This window comes from Salmo salar, chromosome 02 (assembly GCF_965601325.2).
Source record: "Salmo salar chromosome 02, fSalSal1, whole genome shotgun sequence".
Lineage (NCBI taxonomy): Eukaryota > Metazoa > Chordata > Actinopteri > Salmoniformes > Salmonidae > Salmo > Salmo salar.
Genome location: NC_138292.1, coordinates 17,869,314 through 17,896,982, shown reverse-complemented (window position 1 = coordinate 17,896,982; position 27,669 = coordinate 17,869,314). Strand labels below are relative to the sequence as shown.

General features: G+C 42.7%; 1 protein-coding gene across 2 annotated transcripts in view; it reads left to right on the top strand.

Annotated features, from left to right (window-relative positions):
- LOC106575099 (ephrin-A4) overlaps window positions 1–19,742 on the top strand; it is a 63,752-nt gene extending 44,010 nt beyond the window's left edge. Inside the window, exons 2-5 of one of the 2 annotated variants that reach the window (XM_045698801.2) lie at window positions 1,467–1,780; window positions 4,127–4,195; window positions 17,185–17,220; window positions 17,459–19,742. In XM_045698801.2, the coding sequence (XP_045554757.1) occupies window positions 1,467–1,780; window positions 4,127–4,195; window positions 17,185–17,220; window positions 17,459–17,547 (508 nt within the window). In that variant the 3' untranslated portion in view covers window positions 17,548–19,742. Of the gene's footprint in view, window positions 1–1,466; window positions 1,781–4,126; window positions 4,196–17,184; window positions 17,221–17,449 lie in introns of both variants that reach the window. The other variant, XM_045698800.2, reaches the window with a different exon arrangement.
- The last annotated feature ends 7,927 nt before the right edge of the window (window positions 19,743–27,669 follow it).

The window sequence follows — 27,669 nt, the reverse complement described above, 5'->3', positions numbered from 1 at the left end:
GGACTGTTAGATAGGCTGCTTCTCTCTCCACTGGTGGAGGTCTGTTAGATAGGCTGCTTCTCTCTCCACTGGTGGAGGACTGTTAGATTGGCTGCTTCTCTCTCCACTGGTGGAGGACTGTTAGATAGGCTGCTTCTCTCTCCACTGGTGGAGGACTGTTAGATAGGCTGCTTCTCTCTCCACTGGTGGAGGACTGTTAGATAGGCTGCTTCTCTCTCCACTGGTGGAGGACTGTTAGATAGGCTGCTTCTCTCTCCACTGGTGGAGGACTGTTAGATAGGCTGCTTCTCTCTCCACTGGTGGAGGACTGTTAGATAGGCTGCTTCTCTCTCCACTGGTGGAGGACTGTTAGATTGGCTGCTTCTCTCTCCACTGGTGGAGGACTGTTAGATAGGCTGCTTCTCTCTCCACTGGTGGAGGACTGTTAGATAGGCTGCTTCTCTCTCCACTGGTGGAGGACTGTTAGATAGGCTGCTTCTCTCTCCACTGGTGGAGGACTGTTAGATAGGCTGCTTCTCTCTCCACTAGTGGAGGTCTGTTAGATTAGGCTGCGTCTCCTCAATTCACTAAGGCCCTTCGACACCGTACTGCTCATGTCTGGCCCCATGTTGTTATGCCCAGAACCAGCCAGCCTTGACTGGAGGCCCTAGTGTGTGTCAGAGTCAAGTCCACATTGTACTCTTCCGACTCCCTTCTTCTCCTTAATTAGCATTGTTGGGCCTCTCTCGTTCTCTCTCGCTCTCGTTCTCTCTGTGGGTAGTTTTTTCTGGCACTGCTCCCAGCTATGTCATTACAAAGTATCAGACATCGAAACAAGTAATAAAGGTGGCTCAGCATTATGTTGCTTTATCTCCTTGTAATCGTTATGTGGAATATTGATGATCTATCCATCTTTCTTGTCTCTCCATCTCTCCTCCAGGCCCACAGTTATTTAGACTATCTATCAACCATCCAGCTCTTCTCTCCATCCGTCTCTCTTTCTCTCAGACTAACAGCATTGTATTTTACTGTGTTAGATCGTTATTGTGGAATGTTGATCCTTAATCTCTTTTCCTCTTTATCCTTCTCTCCCTCTCCTCTCTGTCTCTCCTTCTGTCTCTCTCTCCTTCTCTCTGTCTCTCCTTCTGTCTCTCTCTCCTTCTGTCTCTGTCTCTCCTTCTCTCTGTCTCTCCTTCTGTCTCTCTCTCCTTCTGTCTCTGTCTCTCCTTCTGTCTCTGTCTCTCCTTCTCTCTCCCTCTCCTCTCTGTCTCTCCTTCTGTCTCTCTCTCCTTCTCTCTGTCTCTCCTTCTGTCTCTCTCTCCTTCTGTCTCTCTCTCCTTCTGTCTCTGTCTCTCCTTCTGTCTCTCCCTCTCCTTCTGTCTCTCCCTCTCCTTCTGTCTCACTCTCCTTCTCTCTGTCTCTCCTTCTGCCTCTGTCTCTCCTTCTGTCTCTCCCTCTCCTTCTGTCTCTCTCTCCTTCTGTGTCAGGTTGACGGGAGGGGATCTGTCCATCCAGGTGAATCTGAATGACTACCTGGATATCTACTGCCCCCACTACCCTCACCCGTCTCCCCCCAGTGAGGATGCCTACCCCCAGGCCCCACCAGACAGCCTGGCCCTGTACCTGGTGGCTGAGGGGGGGTTCAGGGGCTGTGTGGAGACTCAGGGGGCCATCAAGAGGTGGGAGTGTAACAGCCCCCATGCCCCCTTCGGCCCTGTCCGCTTCTCAGAGAAGATCCAGCGCTTCACCCCCTTTTCTCTGGGCTTCGAGTTCCTCCCCGGACACCACTACTACTACAGCTGTGAGTAGATGTGTGTGTGTGTGTGTGTGTGTGTGTGTGTGTGTGTGTGTGTGGTGTATAAGTAAATCTGTGTGATAACTTGGGTTTCCTCTTTTCCCACTACTTCCTATTTCTGTCTTCCTCTCTCATTTATCTCCAACCATTGGAGGAGGGAGGGGGGGAGCAAGGGAGGCAGAGAAGGTAGAGGGGAGGGAGCGATGTCTACTGTTTGCTGATGATCTGGTGCTTCTGTCACCAACCAAGTAGGGCCTACAGCAGCACCTAGATCCTCTGCACATATTCTGCCAGACCTGGGCCCTGACATTAAATCTCAGTAAGACAAAAATAATGGTGTTCCTAAAAAGGTCCAGTAGCCAGGACCACAAATACAAATTCCATCTAGACACTGTTGCCCTGGAGCACACAAAAAACTATACATACCTCGGCCTAAACATCAGCACCACAGGTAACTTCCACAAAGCTGTGAACGATCTGAGAGACAAGGCAAGAAGCACCTTCTACGCCATCAAAAGGAACATCAGATTCGACATACTAATTAGGATCTGGCTAAAAATACTTAAATCAGTTATAGAACCCATTGCCCTTTATGGTTGTGAGGTCTGGGGTCCGCTCACCAACCAAGAATTCACAAAATGGGACAAACACCAAATTGAGACTCTGCATGCAGAATTCAGCATGCAATCGTCCGTAAAACTCCAAATAATGTATGCAGAGCAGAATTAGGCCGATACCCTCTAATTATCAAAGTCCAGGAAAGAACCGTTAAATTCTACAACCACCTAAAAGGAAGCGATTCCCTAACCTTCGTTAACAAAGCCATCACCTACAGAGAGATGAACCTGGAGAAGAGTCCCCTAAGCAAGCTGGTCCTGGGACTCTGTTCACAAACACAAACAGACCCCACAGAGCCCCAGGACAGGAACACAATTAGACCCAACCAAATCATGAGAAAACAAAAAGATAATTACTTGACAGGGGGAGGTTTGTGGGCGTAAAATCAGTTTCTTACTGTTTTTACAGCTTCTGGTCACTGTCCAACCAAAGGGGGGGGGGGGGAACAAGAAAAACCGAGGAAAAAGAAAGGCTTTTAAAGCAGCCGGAGGAAGAGAAGCGTGGAATGAAAGAGGGGAGAGCCTGACAGTACAGGAAGGGAGGGAGAGAGAGGGGGGATGAGTGGAATCCACAGGGAGAAAGAAAGGGGGGGCAACAAAAGCGAGGGAAAAGGGCGAGGAAAATAATGAATGAGAGACGGAGGGAAAGAATCTTTACATAAATTACTATTGCGGTCTGCGGGACAATGGAGCATTGTCAGGGCATGAGCGAGCGCACACACACACACACACACACACACACACACACCGCACTGGGCCATTGTGGCTGTGCAGGGCTAGAGAACACAACAATGGGCCTGGCTGTCTGTGTGTGTATTGTCCACATCAAAGATAACGCTTGAAGTTTGTCCAAACGTCTGGCTGGGTGAAAGGGCCAGGCCATAGGGACAGTATAATGGTTTTAGACTGGGGACAGTATAATGGTTTTAGACTGGGGACACGACAATCGTATTAGAGCCGCTAATAGTATTAGCTGTTTCAGTCTGTCTCTTATAGTGATCCACACTGACAGCTCACATAGCATCCGCGTCAATCAGCCCAGTGATCTATAGTGACTAGATGGCATTGCTAGAAGGAACAGCATTCTCAGAACTGACAGGCTTTTGTTCGGTTACGTTGGGGGTTAAGATTAGAGGTGGCTGTTTGAACTTTCATCCTCCTTAATATAATATATGCCATTTAGAAGACTGTTATCTGAAGTGACTTAGTCATGCGTGTATCCATTTTACATAGGGGTGGTCCCGGGAATCAAACCCACTGTCCTGCAAGCGTCATGCTCTACCAACTGAGCTCCAGACATCCAGATAGTGACCGTGTTTCTGTCACTTAACTCTGACAGCAGCTGCCAAACAGGAAACACCTTGACTCCCACAATCCATTGTGTCAGTCCCCTTTGACCCCTGCAGTGGTTGCTGTCTGCTGAAGTTTCCAAATGGAAAAGCTTTTCTGTGGTTTCTTTCATACTGAGTGCCGTCCAGCTGAGTTCTGCTGGTTGGTGAAGGGTGACTTCATATGGTGACACGTTCTATATTATTGTCACATACATGAAGGGTTGAAAATCTCCAACTCCCAACACTTCACACATACCTTTACTGTAACAAGGCAATCTCTCTCTCTCTCTCTCTCTCTCTCTCTCTCTCTCTCTCTCTCTCTCTGTCTCTCTGTCTCTCTGTCTCTCTGTCTCTCTGTCTGTCTCTCTGTCTCTCTCTCTGTCTCTCTCTCTGTCTCTCTCCAGCATTGCCTACAGGGGAAAGCTCCCAGCTGCCCTGCATGAAGCTGCGAGTCACAGTGTGCTGTGAGCCCAGTGAGTAAACTCTTCCTTTTAATCACACTCACTCACTCACTCACTCACTCACTCACTCACTCACTCACTCACTCACTCACTCACTCACTCACTCACTCACTCACTCACTCACTCATAGGCTCTTCTGTGTGAAACAAGTATGTAGAGCTCTTCTCTCGGTCTACCAGAGGTAGCTGGGGATGTTCCTGCTCTTCATCTCACCTTTGATGTTCTCCTCCACCTCATCTCTTCCTCTTCCTCTAGCTCAAATCAAAATGTTTGTGATGGAGGGCATCCTTTTTTCATATCCTTTTCTTTCATCATTCTCCTTCTCCCTTTCTCGCTCCACCATTCTTCTCTCTCTCTCTGCCTAGTCAGTTTACCCCTACCGGTATGTTCAGTACATGGCTACCTCAGTTACCTCGTACACCTGCACATTGACTCAGTACTGGTACTCCCTGTACTGTATATAGACATGTTATTTTACTCTTTATTTTTATTGGTTATTCACTTCCTGTTTTTATTCCTTGTTTATTCCTCATTATTTGTATGTTATTTTTAACTGTGGATTATGGGAAAAGGCACTGTAAGTAAGCATTTCACTGTTAGTCCAATAACATTTCATTTGATTCTCTGTATAGCTCTGTAATTGTCCCTCTTCCTCAGTTCCTAACTTCATCACTGCTGTTGACCTCCCCTTTTATCACTGCAGTATTCTAACTAGAGGTTGACCTCCCCTTTTATCACTGCAGTATTCTAACTAGAGGTTGACCTCCCCTTTTATCACTGCAGTATTCTAACTAGAGGTTGACCTCCCCTTTTATCACTGCAGTATTCTAACTAGAGGTTGACCTCCCCTTTTATCACAGCAGTATTCTGACCCCTCCCCTTTTCATCACAGCAGTATTCTAACTAGAGGTTGACCGATTATGATTTTTCAACGCCGATACCGATTATTGGAGGACCCAAAAAAGGTCGCTACCGATTAATTGGCCGATTTGTATTTATTTGTAATAATGACAATTACAACAATACTGAATGAACACTTATTTTAACTTAATATAATACATCAATAAAATCAATTTAGCCTCAAATAAATAATGAAACATGTTCAATTTGGTTTAAATAATGCAAAAACAAAGTGTTGGAGAAGAAAGTAAAAGTGCAATATGTGCCATTTAACATGAGTCTTCAATATTCCCAGGTAAGATGTTTTAGGTAGTAGTTATTATAGGACTATTTCTCTCTATACGATTTGTATTTCATATACCTTTGACTATTGGATGTTCTTATAGGCACTTTAGTATTTCCAGTGTAGCAATATAGCTTCCGTCCCTCTCCTTGCTCCTACCTGGGCTCGAACCAGGAACACATCGACAACAGCCACCCTCGAAGCAGCGTTACCCATGTAGAGCAAGGGAAAAAACTACTCCAAGTCTCAGAGCGAGTGACGTTTGAAACGCTATTAGCGCGCACCCGGCTAACTAGCTAGCCATTTCATATTGGTTACACCAGCCTAATCTCGGGAGTTGACAGGCTTGAAGTCATAAACAGCGCGAAGCATTGCGAAGGGCTGCTGGCAAAACGCACAAAAGTGCTATTTTGAATGAATGCTTATGAGCCTGCTGGTGCCCACCATCGCTCAGTCAGACTGCTCTATCAAATCATAGACTTAATTATAACATAACACACAGAAAGACGAGCCTTAGGTCATTAATATGGTCAAATCCGGAAACTATCTTCTTGAAACAAAACGTTATTCCTGTTACATTGCACAACCTTCAGTGTTATGTCATAATTACGTACAATTCTGGCAAATTAGTTCGCAACGAGCCAGGCGGCCCAAACTGTTGCATATACGCTGACTGCGTGCAATGAACGCAAAATGACACAATTTCACCTGGTTAATATTGCCTGCTAACCTGGATTTCTTTTAGCTAAATATGCAGGTTTAAAAATATATACTTCTGTGTATTGATTTTAAGAAAGGCATTGATGTTTATGGTTAGGTACAGTCGTGCAACGATTGTGCTTTTTTCGCAAATGCGCTTTTGTTAAATCATCCCCGTTTGGCGAAGTCGGCTGTCTTTGTTAGGAAGAAATAGTCTTCACAGTTCGCAACGAGCCAGGCGGCCCAAACTGCTGCATATACCCTGACTCTGTTTGCAAGAGAAGTGACACATTTTCCCTAGTTAAAATAAATTCATGTTAGCAGGCAATATTAACTAAATATGCAGGTTTAAAAATATTTACTTGTGTATTGATTTTAAGAAAGGCATTGATGTTTATGGTTGGAGCAACGTGTACCTAAGCGATTATATGCAACGCAGGACAGGCTAGATAAACTAGTAATATCATCAACCATTTGTAGTTAACTAGTGATTATGATTGATTGATTGATTGATTTGTTTTTTATAAGATAAGTTGCTAGCTAGCATTAAACTTACCTTAGCTTCTTACTGCATTCGCGTAACCTCGTGGAGTGCAATGTAAAGCAGGTGGTTAGAGCGTTGGACTAGTTAACCGTAAGGTTGCAAGATTGAATCCCCGAGCTGACAAGGTAAAAATCTGTCGTTCTGCCCCTGAACAAGGCAGTTAACCCACCGTTCCTAGGCCATCATTGAAAATAAGAATGTGTTCTTAACTGATTTGCCAAGTTAAATAAAGGTCTAAAAAAATTTTTTTTCAATTGGCATCCAAAAATACCGGTATCCGATTGTTATGAAAACTTGAAATCGACCCTAATTATTCAGCCATTCCGATTAATCGGTCGACCTCTAATACTGACCCCTCCCCTTTTCATCACAGCAGTATTCTGACCCCTCCCCTTTTCCATCACAGCAGTATTCTGACCCCTCCCCTTTTCCATCACAGCAGTATTCTGACCCCTCCCCTTTTCCATCACAGCAGTGTTCTGACCCCTCCCCTTTTTGATCACAGCAGTATTCTGACCCCTCCCCTTTTTGATCACAGCAGTATTCAATCAAATGTATTTATAAAGCCCTTCTTACATCAGCTGATGTCGCAAACTGCTGTACAGAATCCCAGCCTAAAACCCCAAACAGCAAGCAATGCAGGTGTAGAAGAGCGGTGGCTAGGAAAAACTCCCTAGAAAGGCCAAAACCTAGGAAGAAACCTAGTGAGGAACCAGGCTGAGGGGTGGCCAGTCCTCTTCTGGCTGTGCTGGGTGGAGATTATAACAGAACATCGCCAAAATGTTCAAATGTTCATAGATGACCAGCAGGGTCAAATAATAATAATCACAGTGGTTGTAGAGGGTGCAACAGGTCAGCACCTCAGGAGTAAATGTCAGTTGGCTTTTCATAGCCGATCATTCGGAGTATCTCTACCATTTATCACAGCAGTATTCTGACCCACCCCTTTCCCTCTCTTTTCATTTTCTGGAGAGGTTAGTCAGAGGACCTGAGCAACTTCCGGAAGCTCTAGCGCAGTGGTCACCAACTGATCGATCGACTTGTCCATCTCCAAGTTATTTCTAGTCGATCGCCAAACATTTCTGTAAAAAACCCAACGATAAATCCTTGTTGCCCTGCGCGCCGGCCGGGTAGGGAAACTGTTGCCATTTAATTTGTCTGAAGGTACAAGCACTGCCTTCCCGGTGGGCCTGGATAGGAAATCAAGTGAACTATGCCACCGCTGGCCAATCAGATGGCTCAGATGACCGTGTCTGCAGTAACGTAGCAGCATAAAGAAAGCTACGATAAAATTAATACTGTGAGATTTCAAAACGTTTAAAACCATGACTAGAGAGAGACTGTCAACTAATACAGCAAAGAGCTGCTGTTTTTATGACTGAGTTCATGTTTAAGTTCTTACTCAGCACTGTCAACACCTTGTATTCAACACTTTGTTTTCCACACTTTGTATTCCACACTTTTATTAGCCATAAAATACGCTTCTCCACTCAGCGCTACAACAAGCAGTGCAGCAGTGATGAATGACTAGGAAAGTCTATCTACAGTATAGGCTTGCATTGTTGTAATTATTAGCGGCTTGGGTCTTTTTTAATATCAAGGAATATTTCACTTTCTCTGGTCATAGGAGTAACAACATGAATTAGTGCATGAGGCAGAAATAATGCGGTGCAACTTGAGTTTCGCCAACAGCTGGAAGAAGGTGTCACTTTTTGGTCAGTGTCAGTGGAGGAAAGGGAGAGCGGAAGGATGTTGAGAGGTGGACCCTCAGTCTGCTGCTCTCTCCCTCTGCTAAGACTGACCATCAGTCTGCTGCTCTCTCCCTCTGCTAAGACTGACCCTCAGTCTGCTGCTCTCTCCCTCTGCTAAGACTGACCCTCAGTCTGCTGCTCTCTCCCTCTGCTGAGACTGACCCTCAGTCTGCTGCTCTCTCTCTCTGCTGAGACTGACCCTCAGTCTGCTGCTCTCTCCCTCTGCTGAGACTGACCATCAGTCTGCTGCTCTCTCCCTCTGCTAAGACTGACCCTCAGTCTGCTGCTCTCTCCCTCTGCTGAGACTGACCCTCAGTCTGCTGCTCTCTCTCTCTGCTGAGACTGACCATCAGTCTGCTGCTCTCTCTCTCTGCTGAGACTGACCATCAGTCTGCTGCTCTCTCTCTCTGCTGAGACTGACCATCAGTCTGCTGCTCTCTCCCTCTGCTGAGACTGACCCTCAGTCTGCTGCTCTCTCCCTCTGCTGAGACTGACCCTCAGTCTGCTGCTCTCTCTCCCTCTGCTGAGACTGACCATCAGTCTGCTGCTCTCTCCCTCTGCTGAGACTGACCATCAGTCTGCTGCTCTCTCCCTCTGCTGAGACTGACCATCAGTCTGCTGCTCTCTCTCTCTGCTGAGACTGACCATCAGTCTGCTGCTCTCTCTCTCTGCTGAGACTGACCATCAGATGCAGGCACCATCAGCCCAGTAAAATAAAAAGCAAATTATTTAAATGTGAGGCACAGCTGAGTGAGCATACAAGTAATATAACAATGGCTCTATTACCGGTGTGATCATATAGCCTGCCTCAAATGTTTTGATATCATTTATTTTTTAAATGTCCTGAACAACAATGCATTGGCAGGTAAATTCAAGCAAAGCCAGTATGTGGTGATAATGTATTGGGCCTGTAGCTTACTACACAAACCTCATTGCTACAGTACTGTTTTTAATTGGTTAATGTTTCATAGGCTTATATTTTAAGTCATGTTAATCAACAGAGTGGTAGATATCGGCATGCATTTTGACTCCGAGTGATCTTGACTCAAAGGTTGGTGACGACGGCTGCTCTAGCATCATCGTGTGTGTGTGTGTGTGTGTGTGTGTGTGTGTGTGTGTGTGTGTGTGTGTGTGTGTGTGTGTGTGTGTGTGTGTGTGTGTGTGTGTGTGGCGTCAAAAGAACACAGACCTTTTAGTATACATTTGTTATCAGTTCAACAGCAAGCTCTCTTGCTCTTTCTCTCTTTCCTCTCACACACACACTTACTCATTCTCTATCTCTCTTTTCTTTACTCTATCTCCGTGTCTGGTGTGAATTCCCAGAGTTGTTCTAACCCAGGTCCTTCCTACAGTAATGTTAGTCTTCCGGTCCACTGAGCTGCCTGTTCCTATTCCGGTCGGGAATGTTGCCCAGTCACTGTGGGAATGCCTCTACACTCTACAGTCGAAGTGACGTGTGTGTGTGTGTGTGTGTGTGTGTGTGTGTGTGTGTGTGTGTGTGTGTGTGTGTGTGTGTGTGTGTGTGTGTGTGTGTGTGTGTGTGTGTGTGTGTGTGTGTGAAGAGACGTCTGTCCCAATTCCCATCACATCCCAGTGGACTGGGCAGGAGGGCTAAATAAATGTCCCAGCCTGGTCTCCATGCTACAGGCAGGGATATCAGTAGTTAGGTGTGTGTGTGGGGCGTGCCTGGGTGTGTCTTCTCTTCATAGTGTTTATCATCAGCGCAGAACCAGGAGATGTATAATGCTCTATATAGTGTCTCTTCTTAAACGCTTAGTCTATTCCAAAGAGAGAGAGGGGATCATTTCATCTGTCAAAATAACTAGAATGAACGTTTGATGTGTTAAGTTCTAATGATCCCGTGGTTGTTCATGAACAACACTCTGGGTAGTGTTTCTGTGGGGTGTTGACCTTCTGACTGTTTCCTTCCATTGCTGCTGTTTTTCAGTCTCTGTTCCTCTCGCTCTTTTTTCCTCTCTTTCATTCTGTCTCTCTTCCTCTCTGTTCTCTCATCCTGTTCTCCTAGTGAAACTAATCCGGACTACATTTCAAGAGCCCTCTTCTGTCTTCTTCCTCCCTCTCTTTTTAGTCTTCTGTCGTTCCTGAAGTGGCACTAATCTCCCCCTCTCTCTGTCTCTTCTCCTCGTTCCCCCTCCCTCCTTTTTATGATCTGTCGCTACTGGAGCAAAACTAATCTAGGCTTCATCCACTACCATGTCTCTCTCTCCTTCCATCCCCTTGTTTCCCACCCTCTCTCCCTCCTTCACCCTCCACCTATCTGACTCTGCTCCCTCCATCCCTCCAACATTTTCTTTGTCTTTTCTATCTCTCCTCTGTATCTCTCCATCTCCTCTCTGGCCACTTATTTACCAACTCTCCCTCTTTTATTTTGTTCTCCCTCTCTCTCTCTGTCATGTTCTGTAAATGTGTGGGGATGAGGATACACGAGGAGAGAGCAGGATGAGACTGAGATGGATGAGAGATGAAAAAGTTTCTGTCTCTGTCTGTCTGTCTGTCTGTCTGTCTGTCTGTCTGTCTGTCTGTCTGTCTGTCTGTCTGTCTGTCTGTCTGTCTGTCTGTCTGTCTGTCTGTCTGTCTGTCTGTCTGTCTGTCTGTCTGTCTGTCTGTCTGTCTGTCTGTCTGTCTGTCTGTCTGTCTGTCTGTCTGTCTGTCTGTCTGTCTGTCTGTCTGTCTGTCTGTCTGTCTGCGCCTGCCTGCCTGCCTGTCTGTCTGTCTGCGCCTGCCTGCCTGTCTGTCTGCGCCTGCCTGCCTGCCCCTTAGTGTCTCTCTCTCTGTTTCTGTCTGCCTCTCTCTGTCTGTCTCTTTGTTTGTCTGTCCATTAGTGGTTGTTTAGTGCAGCTGTTGTTGTGCTCCCTGCGGCAACGCCTCACTCTCTCTCTGGTTCCTTCCTGTAGAGGTTCCCTTTTATCTGACAGCCAGCATGGTAGTGTGGCACATACAGTGTGTGTGTGAGGACCCAGCGATGGCCGTTCCCGTCCTTTAGCCACAGCCTCTTTCTGGCTGCTCTGGATGCTTTCAACTCTCTCTCTATGACTATCTCTTTCTCTACGGCTATCTCTTTCTCTACGGCTGTCTCTTTCTCTACGACTATCTCTTTCTCTACGGCTGTCTCTTTCTCTACGGCTTTCTCTTTCTCTACGGCTTTCTCTTTCTCTACGGCTTTCTCTTTCTCTACGGCTGTCTCTTTCTCTACGGCTTTCTCTTTCTCTACGACTGTCTCGCTCTCTTTCTCTACGACTGTCTCGCTCTCTTTCTCTACGACTGTCTCGCTCTCTTTCTCTACGACTGTCTCTCGCTCTACGACTGTCTCTCGCTCTACGACTGTCTCTCGCTCTACGACTGTCTCTCGCTCTACGACTGTCTCTCGCTCTACGACTGTCTCGCTCTCTACAACTGTCTCGCTCTCTTTCTCTACAACTCTCTCGCTCTCTACAACTCTCTCGCTCTGTACAACTCTCTCGCTCTCTGTACAACTCTCTCGCTCTCTGTACAACTCTCTCGCTCTCTGTACAACTCTCTCGCTCTCTGTACAACTCTCTCGCTCTCTACAACTGTCTCTCTCTCTCTACAACTGTCTCACTATCCTGTCTTTTTCAAACAACAAACCGTGCTCTGAATGTACTTTTCAGGTGGCGATTCACTATAGTTGGGAACGAGCACGCACAAACACACAAGTTTACGCGCGCACACACACACGGGGACCTGAAGGACAGAGCGGTGACAGAGGGTCCATCAGGTACACTGTCATTGTACCAAGGTCACCCAGGACTCTGTGGTGGCATCCTCTTCTCTCCTGTGTCACTGTGTGTGTGTTTATCCACTCAAATTAACCAGCACTCTCCTGTGTGCGTGTGTCACAGGCCAACTGAAATGAACTAAAACAGCCGTAAAGAGAGCACGGCAGGTAGGACACAGTTGCACGTGACACAGGAAGCTCCTAAGGTCTGTGCTGGGAGTAATTAGTCACTTTATCTATGTTCCTCTCTCCCTGTTGGTGTCTATTTATTGAATTCAGTTCTCTTTGGATATCTTGGTTCTGCAGACTGCTGACTGACATTGTAAATTAACAGAAAGTCTAAGTTTGACTCTACTGTAAATTTGACACTACTGAAGTGTCCTGGTGAAAAGTGTCCCCTGCCACTCCAGTAGAGTGGTGTCACGGCAAAAAGCCCCCTTCCCAATTCTGCTGTGCTAGAACAGTGTTGCATCAGACACAACTTTCGAAATACGCATCAGCAGAGTGGTGTCACGCTGAAACAGCTCCCCCTGCTGCTCCGGCTTTCTTTCCTCCTTTCCCCCCTCAATCTTCCGCTATCTTCCTCTACTTACCTTTCAATGACGACAACTTCTCCAAACATGAAGTCTGCTGTTGTTCCCCACCACTCCTCTCTCATTCTCTTTCCTTCTCTCTTTCCCGCTGTGTGAAGCCATTATAGACCTTCTACTCTCTCTAATTGATTTCCCCTTTCTTTCTCCTACTCTCCTCTTTCTCTCCCTCCCTCTCTCCCCTGCTGTGAACAGTCCATCGTGGTCATTTCAGGTTGCAGTCCCCTCTCTGCTTTTTCACTTCTTTTGCGCTTTTTTTCAACTTTTTTTTCTTTTTCTATTCTGAATACCTTTGTGCCCCCAGCCCACCCTTCCGAACACACACTCACACACACACACCGCTCGTCTACCTCTCTCTCCGACTTCCAGCACGACACTGAAGGACTAACTTTGACCAACTTCCTACCGTGATTAGATTTTTCTCTCTTTTTCGGCGAACAGGTTTGAAATGTTTTCCGCCCAGGAAGATTGCTCCCTACCTCTAGTCACTGTGTTTATAAAATGGCGGCGTGGGGAAGGAGAGGTGGAGTCACGGAATGGTGTCTCTGCAGTTCTCTGTCTGGAGACACACATGCATGCTCACATCCACTCACACAGTGGGTCTCTCTGCAGTGCAGTGCTTTCCTGAGACGCACGCGACCGTGGCAGCCATTTTGGGGTAGAGCTGGCCGTGACCAATACAGCACAGTTATCTACAGCATGCATGTAGTCATTCACACAAATTCACCTAATCATATACAACAGCAATACACCGATAATAACTTTGGTTTTTCCACCATTTAGATGCATTTTAAGTAGTTAAAAAAGCTTTTTATTTCCCTTAATTTTAACATTCTGTCATAAAGAACATATGTTAAACTTAATATCTCAAGAGGTTAAATAAAAAAATGACTAAGTGCCTATTAAGTTCCAAATAAAGTGTCCGGGCTGACCAATTCATCTGAAATCAGCCATAAATCCCCTTGTGACATGGGCAATGCAAGCTTGTTCTGTACCACAGGGAAGGGCAATTGAATGTAAGCTTGACAAAAGAATGTAATTGTGAAAAGGTTTCTTGTCTGTGTATCTATGGGTAACAGGGTTGATGTGTTAAGCTCGACCTGCTCAGTTTTCCACCACAAAACACCAGAAAATGGCCGGAGGAGTAGAACCAGCTCACCTGCTTTTACGCTATGACTTGACTATTAGATGTTCAATATCTCTATTTAAAAAGGAATAGTTTCACCAACATTTTATTATAATATTATTAAAACGAGTTCAGTTCACGTAACAGGATTGACCTTAAAATGAGGGACAGGTTTATTTTATTTTTTACCTTAAAATGAATCACTTAAATATGAAATATTAATCTTAAGAAATTACTTTTAAAGCAACAAAATAACTAGGGCCTTACAATGATGGTGAAAATGGAGAAATGTTGGGGTTAAGTGGGTTAAAATCTTCCTAGAATTCACAGAGGAGGCACAGAGGGACACGTCAACATGCTGAATGTTGATACTTTAGTCTTTGTTAAAGGTGATCGCTCCTCTATTTCCTGATTCCTAAAATTCTAATTCAATATCTTTTCCATAACCAAAAATATAGTATTTTCAGCTGTTTGAAGCAGCAAAACAGAAAGTTAAAGATTCAAAGAAGTAACATAAGAACAGATCTACCTCTTAATACACTTGCTTTCAATGAGAATGACAGATCTGTAACTCGCATTTCTATGTGAATTTGGTCGGGTCGTCCAAAAGGAGACATATTGCACTTGTCTTTCAATTATTTTACATATACATATATATGTAAAATAATTATTGAATTATTGAACAAAAAATTATTGAACAAAAAAGTATATTTCGTCTTTCAATTATTTTACACATATATATATATATATACGGAAAATAATTGAAAGACGAAATATATTTTTTTTGTTCACTGATAATGAATAGGTCGTTCTACGAGATGAGTGCCTTTTGTTTCCCTTTGATATTTCAAGCAGAAATTGTGCAAAAATATTGAATATTAAAAGCCAGATATATTAAATGAAGTGCCCATTAATATAGACCACATAGAAAATTCAATAAATCTGATTTTTATATATTTATATATATATATTTATTTTATAATTGACGATTCAACATTTAATTGTTTATGCAGACTTCGAGTGATCTTCTTGAAACGGCAGTATAGTTTGGTATAGTATTACGTTTATTATAAAACCGTTATAATTACTCAGAGTCATTTAAAAGTCAGCTATTGATGTAGGCATTAGGTCAATGCGTACATTTGAAAATCAGTTAATGCTCTTTAATGTATTAATTTAGTCGTTGAGTATGCACTTGTTTGTTGCCTTTGATGTAAATAGTTTGGTATGTTCTGTTAATTGTATTTGGAGAATTACCTGATAAAACCTCTGCACATTATTGTGCTGGCTTTATTTCAGCTGTTTTTATCCACTCAATTTGGACATGAAAGATTGGATTAATAGAACCCTGCAACTTTTTGTTTGTTATTTTATAATTATTAACTAATGTTACAAAACAGAGTAAGGGACAGAAGTGATGTGTTCTGTAACTTTCATAGTTTTGATGCTTTGGACACAAAATGCCTTTTTCACATTTTCTTCTGTTTAACGTTAGTGCTCACACACACACACACACACACAGTGAGAGGCCTGATCACAGCATGTCATTTAATGCTTCGTTAACTCGTCCATAGTTATTTCTTCAGAATATGAGAGCTTTGTTAAGCCCCTCCCGCTTTGACTTGTAGTACACCCCTGACTATAGACATCACAGAATATAATACCTATAGATACCTTAGTCAAGCCCTAATAACACACACACACAGAGAAAATGATCTCCAAGCTAAGCATTCGATCAGTGAGCCATCTTGTGAAAAATATACCTTAGACATCAGGGTTCTGCTGAGGTACACAATTCATTGTAGGAAAACGGTCAACTGGATAACAGTTTCATTACAACGATCTCCTCCACATTTTCTGCTCCTTTTCTTCCTCTACCTTTCCCCTGCCCTCTCCCTTCACTATCATCCTTACTTTTCTACTTCTTTTTGCTCGTTCTGGTATTGTAGCCTTCTCTCCCACCTCTCTCGCCCTCTTTTGCCCCTCTCCACCTTGCTTTGCCCTCCAGCACCCATCCACCCCACTCTAACTCCCTCGTTCCTCCTCCCTCTCCCTCCAGTCCTCCATTATTTCCTTTTAGTCAGCCCCCCTGCTGAGGGAGTGACACCCAGACACAAACACCCCTCCCTCCTCCGTCTCCCTCTCTCTTTCTCTCCCTCTCTCCGCCTGACCTTCTTACAATCTTTCCTTCCCTCCCTGCTTTTCTCCATCTGTTTTTCTCCCAGGTCTTTTCCACCTCCACCCTTTCATTTCCTCTCCTGTCCTCTTCTGTTTCTCTCTGTCATTCTGAATTTCGTTGCCTTTTTCCCTTTTCCCTTTCTCTCTCTTATTCCTCATCTCTCTCTCTTATTCCTCATCTCTCTCTCTCTTATTCCTCATCTCTCTCTCTTATTCCTCATCTCTCTCTCTCTTATTCCTCATCTCTCTCTCTCTTATCCCTCATCTCTCTCTCTCTTATTCTTAATCTCTCTCTCTTATTCCTCATCTCTCTCTCTCTTATCCCTCATCTCTCTCTCTCTTATTCTTAATCTCTCTCTCTTATTCCTCATCTCTCTCTCTCTTATTCTTAATCTCTCTCTCTTATTCCTCATCTCTCTCTCTTATTCTTAATCTCTCTCTCTCTCTCTCTTATTCTTAATCTCTCTCTCTTATTCCTCATCTCTCTCTCTCTTATCCCTCATCTCTCTCTTATCCCTCATCTCTCTCTCTCTCTCTCTTATTCCTCATCTCTCTCTCTCTTATCCCTCATCTCTCTCTCTCTCTCTCTTATTCCTCATCTCTCTCTCTTATTCCTCATCTCTCTCTCTCTTATCCCTCATCTCTCTCTCTCTCTTATTCCTCATCTCTCTCTCTCTTATCCCTCATCTCTCTCTCTCTCTCTCTTATTCCTCATCTCTCTCGCTTATTCCTCATCTCTCTCTCTCTGTTATTCCTCATCTCTCTCGCTTATTCCTCATCTCTCTCTCTCTCTTATCCCTCATCTCTCTCTCTCTCTCTCTCTCTCTCTTATTCCTCATCTCTCTCTGTTATTCCTCATCTCTCTCTCTCTCTTATTCCTCATCTCTCTCCTTGGCTCAACATTATCTTCCTCCTGACTCACTTTCTTCGCTTGTTTTTCATTCAACCTTTAAGAAAATTTGCATTGGGGACATATTTTAGGGTTGCGCAGTCAGTAGTCATTTTTCATGGCATTTGGCTGTGAGTAATGGTAAATACCCTCCCCTAGTCATTTTTCTGTTTGTTTTTTTGTTTCATGCAAGTAAGGCCGTTGTTTTTGGGAAACTTGAAAATTACTTGAATAATGAACTTTATTTTTATGTCCTGCTCTCCCCCTTTCTTCCCCTCGCTTAGCAACCGAAGGGTCCAAGCAGAACAAGCAGGAACAAGGTGAGATACAACTGCACTCGGTGTGTGTGTGTGTGTGTGTGTGGTATGCGTGTGTGTGTGTGGTATGCGTGTGTGTGTGGTATGCGTGTGTGTGGTATGCATGTGTGTGGTATGCGTGTGTGTGTGTGTGGTATGCGTGTGTGTGTGGTATGCGTGTGTGTGGTATGCGACGCATACACAGGATGTTCATTGGTATTGATAAACTGCTAATTCTCTGGCTCTCTCTCAGGTACTCCAGCTCTTCACAGTGATGTGTGTTCAATGAGGACAGTTCCTCTTTCTCTCCTCCTCCTCCTCATCCCACTCTTGAACTTCCTCTCTATCTAACATCCCTCTATTCAAGCTGACCTCCTATCTACCATGGCCACTGTAGATGGCCTGCCTCACCCACTCAGTCCCCACTTTAATATCCACACCTCATAGAGAGGCCAAGTCTTCAATTCACACCCTAAAATGACTGCAATAGGGCAGACTTCAACACTACACACCCTCCAACACATCTCCTCTGTCGTTTCTGGAGTGGCACTAATCTTTCTCTTCTTGGTCTCCTCTTTTCTCTCTCTGTCCACTCTCTCCTCTCGTTCCCCCTCTTCCATCCCTCGCTCCTGACTAAAGCTCCCTCTGAAACAGACTGACACTAATCTACCATCAAAGCATTCATTCTTCATTTCACACCTTTATCCACTCCATCCTGTAGACTCCATCTGTGTCCAGTCTCTCTCTCCCTCTCTTTCTCTCTCTCTCTGTCTCCCTGTGTGTGTGAACATAATGAGCCAGCTGAGCCAAAGTGGACCGTCCAGACGTTGTTCTGTTAAATTACTACGGAGAGGACCAGACTTGGAGTTGACTGGCTGTCGGAGTTGACTGCTTCTGAACAGAACTATGCTTTTGAGTTGACGTCATTGGATTTGAAAGTCATTGTTTTTTAGATGAAAAACCACACTTTTTTTGTATCCAAAGTGGGACCAACTGTTAAACACAGAAACACCAAACGTTGACCAAACTTTATTAAAAAAGTTAACTAATGACGACACTGCCTAAACCAGGATATGCTGTGTGAGTGGAACCCTGGGAATGATGAACTGGAATGTTGTGACTGTTCTGCTACGCCCTCTACTGGGATCATACTGGTTAGACTGGTCCAACTGGACTGTAACACCTGGCACTCTGGGATCTTTATTTCTGTGGTCTTCATCTGACCATATCTGGGATTATCTGGACCTGTAGCTGGTGGTTTACCTCTGTCTTAAAAGGCAATCAAAAGGAATTGTGGGAAACACACTGAGGGTACCGCCTCACTTCACCTCACACGCTCCGAACCACATGGGCTGATTGACAGATGCTCCCGACCAACCAGGTGTGCAGGTACAGTATTTAGACTGTCTGCTGAGCACTTTACCAGGCGAGGACCTCCACCAATGAGGAGAGGCCTAAAGCTGGTGTTTATGTTTGAGTAGAGGTTGTTGTTTTAGTGCAGTAAAGACTCTGCTTTATGTGTTTCAGTTAAATGTTGATGTTTTGTAGAGGTCCTGTAATGTTGGCATCCATTTTGATTATTTGAAACATCCTGAAAAAATCTACATTTTTACACGGCTGAACTTTTTTTATACAAATGTTTACAGGTGTAGATGAACTCCTATTGCTGTTGTTTATAGTGCTATCAAGAATAACTAAATCACTTCAGGTTACCCTGTATTTTTCTTTAATAAAACATACATTTTTATCATCTTTTCATTAAACAAATAGCATTAAAAAATGCCATTTTATTATCAAAGCAATTTAAATTAATTTTTCTTTTGATTGTGTCATATCTTGTATCTGTTGGTTAGATATATGACATTTTTGAATTTATTACTTCAATTTAATTTCATGTTCCAATCACAAAAGTAATATATCACTAAATTGCATTAACACTAGAAGTGTGTTAGAAATATCACAAACCTAACAAATATACATGTTTTCTTTTCAAAGGTGAGAGATTTACCTGAAATTATTCTTATTCATTTAATCCCACAAAAACGAGTGTATATTTAATTAAATTCATAATTCTGATTAGTTGCTTACCTTAATCCAACATAATTAATCATTCTTAAATACAGGCTTTTCTGGGCTGCAGTTTTTCCCACATTGTAATGTTGTCTTTTGTCACAGCATTTACAATATGTTGACTCATAGTTATACCTGTAAGCACTTCCTCATGAAGAGGAGTCTGCAGTATTACTTTACTCACACATTTGGATAACAATATGCTTCAATAACAGTTAAATATTTTGTTCTGGTCAGGAATATAATGATTATTCCAGGGGTGTGAACACTGATGTCGAACCTTGTTGGATAAAGCTGGTGCTCCCAGATTTTAGTGTATTACAATCGGTTCATAGGAAAAAAATATTTAGTTGTTTTGTTTTCACATTTTAGTGAAGTATGTAGCATCTTCTATGAAGAGCGAACTGCAAACTGAGCCCTTTTATACAAGGTGAGACGACAAAATAAAGATGATTGCAATAAGACTGTTGAATTTTCTTAACTTTGCTATTTGTGGTTTTTTGCGGTTTATTTGTCTTCCTTCTTGTTTCTTTGTTTTACTACAGGAAGTTCTATAATCAAGATGAATTTAGACAGTATACACACACACATACACATACAAACAAATACACCCCTTTTTATTTCTGGAATACAAACATATGTTCAATACACAGGAGTATGTTCGTTATGAGCCCTCTGAGGCTCCAGATGACCTCGTGGTTTGAAATTCCGTTGTAACCTGAGAAAACCAATGTAATATTGATCTGCGTTTATATTTGATGTACAGTCGGCAGAACCCTTATAAGACCAAGACATTGCATACTCCTGGGAGTACTCCTTCATACATCATAGCTCATACATCTATACAGTATAATATGTACAGTAGTTATTTATATTCATTTTTTACATTTTTTTTTTACATTTTAGTCATTTAGCAGACGCTCTTATCCAGAGCGACTTACAAATTGGTGCATTCACCTATAATATCCAGTGGAACAACCACTTTACAATAGTGCATCTAAATATTCCTATCAAGACCGATATGCAACAATGAATACAGTAATATCAGCATTTGTTTAAGATCCACTTCCATCTAAATAATCTATATGTTTGCGCAGTTGGGCATGCCACGACCATTAGACCTGATGACGTGTTTCTGTACCTGAGCTTAGCTTGCTAATGTCGCCATGACATCGCTTACAAGCAGGATCAGGGATTTCTATTGGAGAAACAGTTTTTGCTTATCTTTGGCCTATATGTTTGAAAATACATTTATGTATGTTTTAAATTATAGCCCCAGATATCCAATATCCCTGGATATGATGGCTAATTCTCTTATTTCATGGTTTATATTCTCATCTGATTTGTATTTATTATGGATCCCCATTAGTTCCTTCCAAGGCAGCAGCTACTCTTCCTGGGGTCCAGCAACATTAATGCAGTTATATACAATTAAGCAATAAGGCACAAGGAGGTGTGCTATATGGCCAATATACCACAGCTAAGGGCTGTTATTAGGCACGACGCAACGCCGTGGTATATTGGCCATATACCACAAACCCCCGAGGTGCCTTATTGCTATTATAAACTGGTTACCAATGTAATTAGAGCAGTAAAAATACATATTTTGTTGTACCTGTGGTATATGGTCTGATATACCATGGCTGTCAGCCAATCAGCATTCAGGGCTTGAACCACCCAGTTTATAATTACAAATATTACATGACATTACATTTTATAACACCCAATACATTTAGTGTGTTCCCTCAGGCCACTGATGTTTGTCACAGATAATGCATGATCTTCAGGACTGGTTCTGGGTTTGACTAATACATGCTCTTTAGGTCTGGTTCTGGGTTTGACTAATACATGATCTTTAGGTCTGGTTCTGGGTTTGACTATAATACATGCTCTTTAGGTCTGGTTCTGGGTTTGACTAATACATGATCTTTAGGTCTGGTTCTGGGTTTGACTATAATACATGCTCTTTAGGACTGGTTCTGGGTTTGACTATAATACATGCTCTTTAGGTCTGGTTCTGGGTTTGACTATAATACATGCTCTTTAGGACTGGTTCTGGGTTTGACTATAATACATTATCTTTAGGTCTGGTTCTCGGTTTGACTATAATACATGCTCTTTAGGTCTGGTTCTGGGTTTGACTATAATACATGCTCTTTAGGACTGGTTCTGGGTTTGACTGTAATACATGCTCTTTAGGTCCGGTTCTGGGTTTGACTGTAATACATGCTCTTTAGGTCTGGTTCTGGGTTTGACTGTAATACATGACATTTAGGGCTGGCTCTGGGTTTGACTATAATACATGACATTTAGGTCTGGCTCTGGGTTTGACTATAATACATGATCTTTAGGTCTGGTTCTGGGTTTGACTATAATACATGCTCTTTAGGACTGGTTCTGGGTTTGACCTTCACTTATCTTCCCCTGGTGGCTCTTATGGACCATAGCAGTTAGTATGGAGGGCACTGGTTCAGCACTTCATGGTGTAGTCAGTCTCATGGTGAAGCTGAAGGCAGTATCCTCATTTAATGGACAAAGCTTTTTTCATAACATTTCATTTAAATGTTTATCTTCCAATGTTCATACCACCTTCAAACTCAGGTCAGACTCCTTCCTGATTTCAGAGAGCAGTTTGACCACAGAAGGCAGTTTCTCTTGTTCCATGTGTATCAAAAGACTCCGTCTTTGACGGCTAACACTAAGGACTGTGCCTGTCTTCTGGATTCGGTGCTCCATGTACTTCAGACACAGATGGAGCAGTGCTGGGGTGAGGGGGCATTGATGGTTTAGTGTTTTTTTGTGACCCCAGGAACCGTAAACCATTGGGAGTAACTTCCACAAGATGCCCAAGTCCTCAGGAAGCACCTGCTTTAGGATTGTGAAGTCTCTAGGAGGAGACTGAATTTTGTCAATGGAAGCCAGTGCTTTTCTTAAGAATTCCCACTTAATAGATGGTTGCTTGGCCAAGGTAACTTTGTATGGCAAGCTCTGTGGTGGTATTTTAATCCTTCTTCTGAATGAGGGTGATAGCTACATCTGTAGACGGTTGGCAAGTATTGTGGCAAATATTTTGTACTTTCGCTTAAGTGACATATGGAGTCCCTCATGTATTTTCTTCTTCCTCAGTATTCCATTGTAATAATGTTTCAATATCTCTGATTTCATGAGATTCTCTCCCCTTAATCCATTTGATGTTGAGTCGGTCAAGGATTTCATTGCCACAAGGACTTCCGCTCCACTGAATTTTCCTGCTCTTCTGTCTAATTTGTACTTGTCTTTTAGTTTGCTGTCTCCTAACATTCTCAGCTTTTGATGAACATCTGTTAACATACTTCTTATTTCAGGAACATGGATCTTCAGAGACACAGGGTTGTGATCTGAAATCTCTGGGACAGTGTGAATCTCACAGCTCTGGGCAAATGGTGCTTTGTCCTGTTGCATGAAGAACATGTCTAACCGGGAGTGGCTGGTGTTCTGAGAGCGAGTGAAGTCTTCTCCTGTTGGTTGTAGTCTTGCCCAGATGTCCACTAGGGTCCGTGAGGAGATGAACTCTTCCAGATGAGGCCTCAAGGCTGTGTGCTGTCTATGTTCAGATGCAGAGATCCTGTCAAAGTCAGGGTCAAAAACTGTGTTGAAATCCCCTCCAATCACTAAGATGCCTGTTATCATCTCCTGAAGATACTGTGACAGCCTCTTCAGTACCTTCTTGTCTTCTTTATGATTGTACACATTCACAAGAGTGAAGAGTTGACCATACATGTGACAGAACAGCACAATGTAGCCACCAGCGTAATCTTCATCATGGCAGATGTACTCATAGTGTGGTTTTAGTTTTTTATTCACCAGTATGGCCACTCCTTTGCTATTCGGAGAGTAAACGGTAAAGTAAGAGGTCCAACCTCTCACTTCATTTATGTAATTGTAACCTTTAGGTCCAACGTGAGTTTCTTGAAGGAAGATTATGTCAGCTTTCTGTTTCTTGCCAAAGTTCATTATATCAATCAACTTATTTGGGCTGTGTTTTGTTGGTTTAACACCACAAGTGTTCCAGGTGATGATAGAGAGACTATTTCCTGTAGATTTTGCCATAGTTCTTGGTGTTGCTAGGTTGGATTCTAAACATAAAGATATCATATTGAGTTCATAATAAATTGTTTCAAATCAGACTTTCCTCCTGCTAACCAAAATATTCAGACAGATTCAGCAAGTACTTGCCCCAGCACAAAAATGCTTTTTTGTGGAATATAATTAAAAGACAAAGCTTAAAGATGAATCTCTGCTTATCTACCATTAACCATCTTCATGTAGTAATGGTGAAGTTCTACACACATCTGCACATCAACACATACTATAAATCAACGTATAAAAACCTCACCTGTGTAGTGCTGATCCAGGTGTGTCTTCTCTGCCGTGCTGTATGACCTGTGTAGTGCTGATCCAGGTGTGTCTTCTCTGCCGTGCTGTATGACCTGTGTAGTGCTGATCCAGGTGTGTCTTCTCTGCCGTGCTGTATGACCTGTGTAGTGCTGATCCAGGTGTGTCTTCTCTGCCGTGCTGTATGACCTGTGTAGTGCTGATCCAGGTGTGTCTTCTCTGCCGTGCTGTATGACCTGTGTAGTGCTGATCCAGGTGTGTCTTCTCTGCCGTGCTGTATGACCTGTGCTACTCAGGTGAGTCTCTTTAAATAGTAATGGTTGCTTGCATCCATAGAAACAACCACACCCACCTCTGCATCATAACAGCAACTATTAGATTGATGCCGGTAATAAGGCTCATGGAATGCCACTCAAACCGCAAGTCAGACAGTTACACACCGTGAGTCAGACATTTACACATGACTTTTGTTTCATTTGAGTTTCTATTTTTAATCCCAGTTTTGAATGACTACCTTTAAATTTTATCAAACAAATGATATGTTATTGTTGAAGTAGGAATTACTGCCAATGTCATCAAACAATAATTATTTATTGAAGTCTCATGATTATATTTTATAGAACATCTCACGTGTATGTTTCTTAAACCTTTAGAAGTAATGCAATCTGCAGGGTTACCTTTGTCTCTCTATTTGACCTTGCATTGTAAGCTTTCATGTATAATTGCTACATCCTTTGTTGTGGGGGTTGTGTGAATTGTCTTATTTTTAGTTGTAATTGTGTCCTCTTGGAGTTAAGGAATGTCTTCGAGGACAAATTACATAAGTTCGGTGAAGGTAGAGCAGGATGTACTAGATAACTGGGTTATGGTCTTCATTATGATTCAATGAACTTTCTTGAAGTCATTTATATAACTTCACAAAGTTCTCATGTGTTTGTTCAGTCTGTATAGAGACAATGGAGGATTACTGTGTCTTTTGTGTTAAATGTCCTTTTGTGATTCCCTTTACTAATTACAGTGGAAATGTTGGTGTGTCATCTCTGTCATGCTGTAGGACCGGTGATACTCAGGTCACTTTAAATATTAAAGGCTGTGTGCATCTATAATAACAGCTGCATCATCAAATACTTTTTATTGCAATTTTTATAAAATGTGAAGCCACATAGTAATGTTTATGTTTCTGAAAGCTATAGATGAAATGCAGAGAATGTAATAAATATTTCCTATGAATAACCAGTACGAAGAAGAAAAAAAAATGTATGAAATGTATGCATTCACTACTGTAAGTCGCTCTGGATAAGAGCATCTGCTATATGACTAAAATGTAAATGTAAATGTTATAACCACATTTCCATCTACAGTTTGTAAGCGATTAAAGTCATACTGTATAAAAACAAATCAAGACAGCTGTGATGGAAACAGGACGTTTCTGTGCAATTTTATAAATGCCGACAGATCATTTGTTTGACATCGTGGGATATTTTTGTGTCTGTAAAATGATTGATGCGAAAAATGGCGGTGGAAATGCCTTCATGCGCAAATGTTGATATAACAACCATATCTGTAAGGACAGACACTTGGAGACGAGAAGCAAGTACAGGGAGTGAACATTTAATAAATAAATAGACATGGAAAAACATAACAACATTAATGCTAACTCGAGGATCAAACTGACGAGCAGACAGATATTGAGGGGCAATCCACAAAGTAATGGAGTCCAGGTGAGTCCAATATTGCGCAGAAAAAATCAATAAAATGATTGCAGTAAGACTGTTGAACTTTCTTTCCTTTGCTACTTGTGAATTTTTCTGGTTTATTTGTCTTAATTTGTGTTTTCTTTGTTTTACTACAGGAAGTTCTAAATCAAGACAAATGTAAACAATATACACACATGCAAATACACACCTTTATTTATGGAATAAATATGTTTTATGTACAATGTACAGGAGGAGTATGTTTATAATAAGACCTCAGGGACTTGTGACCTTGATGACCTTGTGGTTTCAAAGTCCATTGTAACCTGACAAATCCAATGGAATATTGAGTTGAGTTGAGTTGAGTTTATATTTTATTTACATTTGGCAGAACCCTGATAAGACTGAGACATTGCATACTCCTGGGAGCACTTCTCTTACATACAGTGTTTTCAGAAAGTATTCACACCTCTTGACCCTTTCCACATTTCGTTGTGTTACAGAATTAAGATGATCTGACATTACTTTAATTTGACTGTGTTAACATATTTAAGGACAAAACTTATTTGGAATATGTTAATAGTGACCCTTTTCACACTGTAAAGACAAATGCATAGGAAATATCTATTAACCCATGTCTCAGCCCTGTCTAAGTCGGGGAGAGGGTGTGTGTAGGGGGGGGGGGTTCTACTAAGCTATATGGAATTGTTTTAAGAAGGTCATACCAAGGATCATTTTCCTGTTTTATTTTGAATTTTAAGACCCCTTGAATTATCCCAAAAATATATTAAAAAATGGTTTGATTTACAATTAATTTTGGCCTTATTAGCCTATACAAACGCATTGAATAACAGATTCACTACATGGAACAACAGAGTCCCAAAACAATATCAAAATGAAGTTTGCTATGAAGTGTCTCTCCTACATCTGATTGAGAGTGGATAAGTTTGGCATTATACACACTACAATCTTAATATACACATGGCCAGAAGTATATGAATACCCCTTCAAATTAGTGGATTCGGCTATTTCAGGCACACCCGTTGCTGACATGTGTATAAAATCGAGCACACCACCATGCAATCTCCATAGCGAAACATTGGCAGTAGAATGTCCCATACTGAAGAGCTCAGTGACTCATCATGGCACCGTCATAGGATACTACCATTCCAACAAGTCAGTTTGGCAGGAGAACGCTACCTGCCCAATGCATAGTGCCAACTGTAAAATTTGGTGGAGGAGGAATAATGGTCTGGAGCTGTTTTTCGTGGTTCGGGCTAGGCCCCATAGTTCCAGTGAAGGGAAATTTTAACGCTAAAGCATACAATGACATTCTAGATGATTCTGTAGCTCCAACATTGTGGCAACAGTTGGGGAGAAGGCCCTTTCCTGGTTCAGCATAACAATGCCCCGTGCATAAATTGAGATCCATACAGAAATTGTTTGTCGAGATCGGTGTGGAAGAACTTGACTGGCCTGCACAGAGCCCTGACGTCAACACCATCGAACACCTTTGGGATTAATTGGAATGCCGACTGTGAGCCAGTCCTAATCGCCCAACATCACTGCCCGACCTGACTAATGCTCTTGTGGCTGAATGGAAGCAAGTCCCTGCAGCAATGTTCCAACATTTAGTGGAAAGCCTTCCCAGAAGAGTGGAGGCTGTTTTAGCAGCAAAGGGGGCACCAGCTCCATATTAATGCCCATGATTTTGGAATGAGATGTTCAACGAGCAGGTGTCCACATACTTTTTGTACCTGAATTTCTGGACTTCCACAGATGTTTTCAACTGGTACCGGGGGACCTTCAGACGAGTCTTGTGGGGCCTGTGGGCGTCCTAGAGCAGCCGACATGTACATGTTCCTGAGAGTCTAACCTTTACACAGAGGGGTTGATGTGTAGCCCAAACGATGTGGATGTTACAGACAGAAGTTGGCAGATCCTCTGTACTGACTTCAGATGAGTCTCCTGACACTTGTGGAGGTCATAGAGCAAAAGGAGAACATTGTGTTCATGAGAGTCTCATCTTGACAAACCGTTTAGACGCTACAGACAATTTTGTAAGAAGAACAATTTTCTTGTGTAGGCTGGGGACCTGTGTGTTGTCCGACAAGAGGACAGTTTCTAATGTTTCAGAGGCTGCTGATGTCACATGATTTGACATGATGTTTCAGGACCTGTAAAGGATGCAACTGGGTTGGGTTGGGTCTCACAGGGTTAACAGTTAACATGATGATGCAGAGGTGGGTGTGGATGTTTATATGGCTTCACGCAACCTTGGATACTCACCTGAGTATCACTGGTCATACAGCACCGCAGGGATGACACAACATTT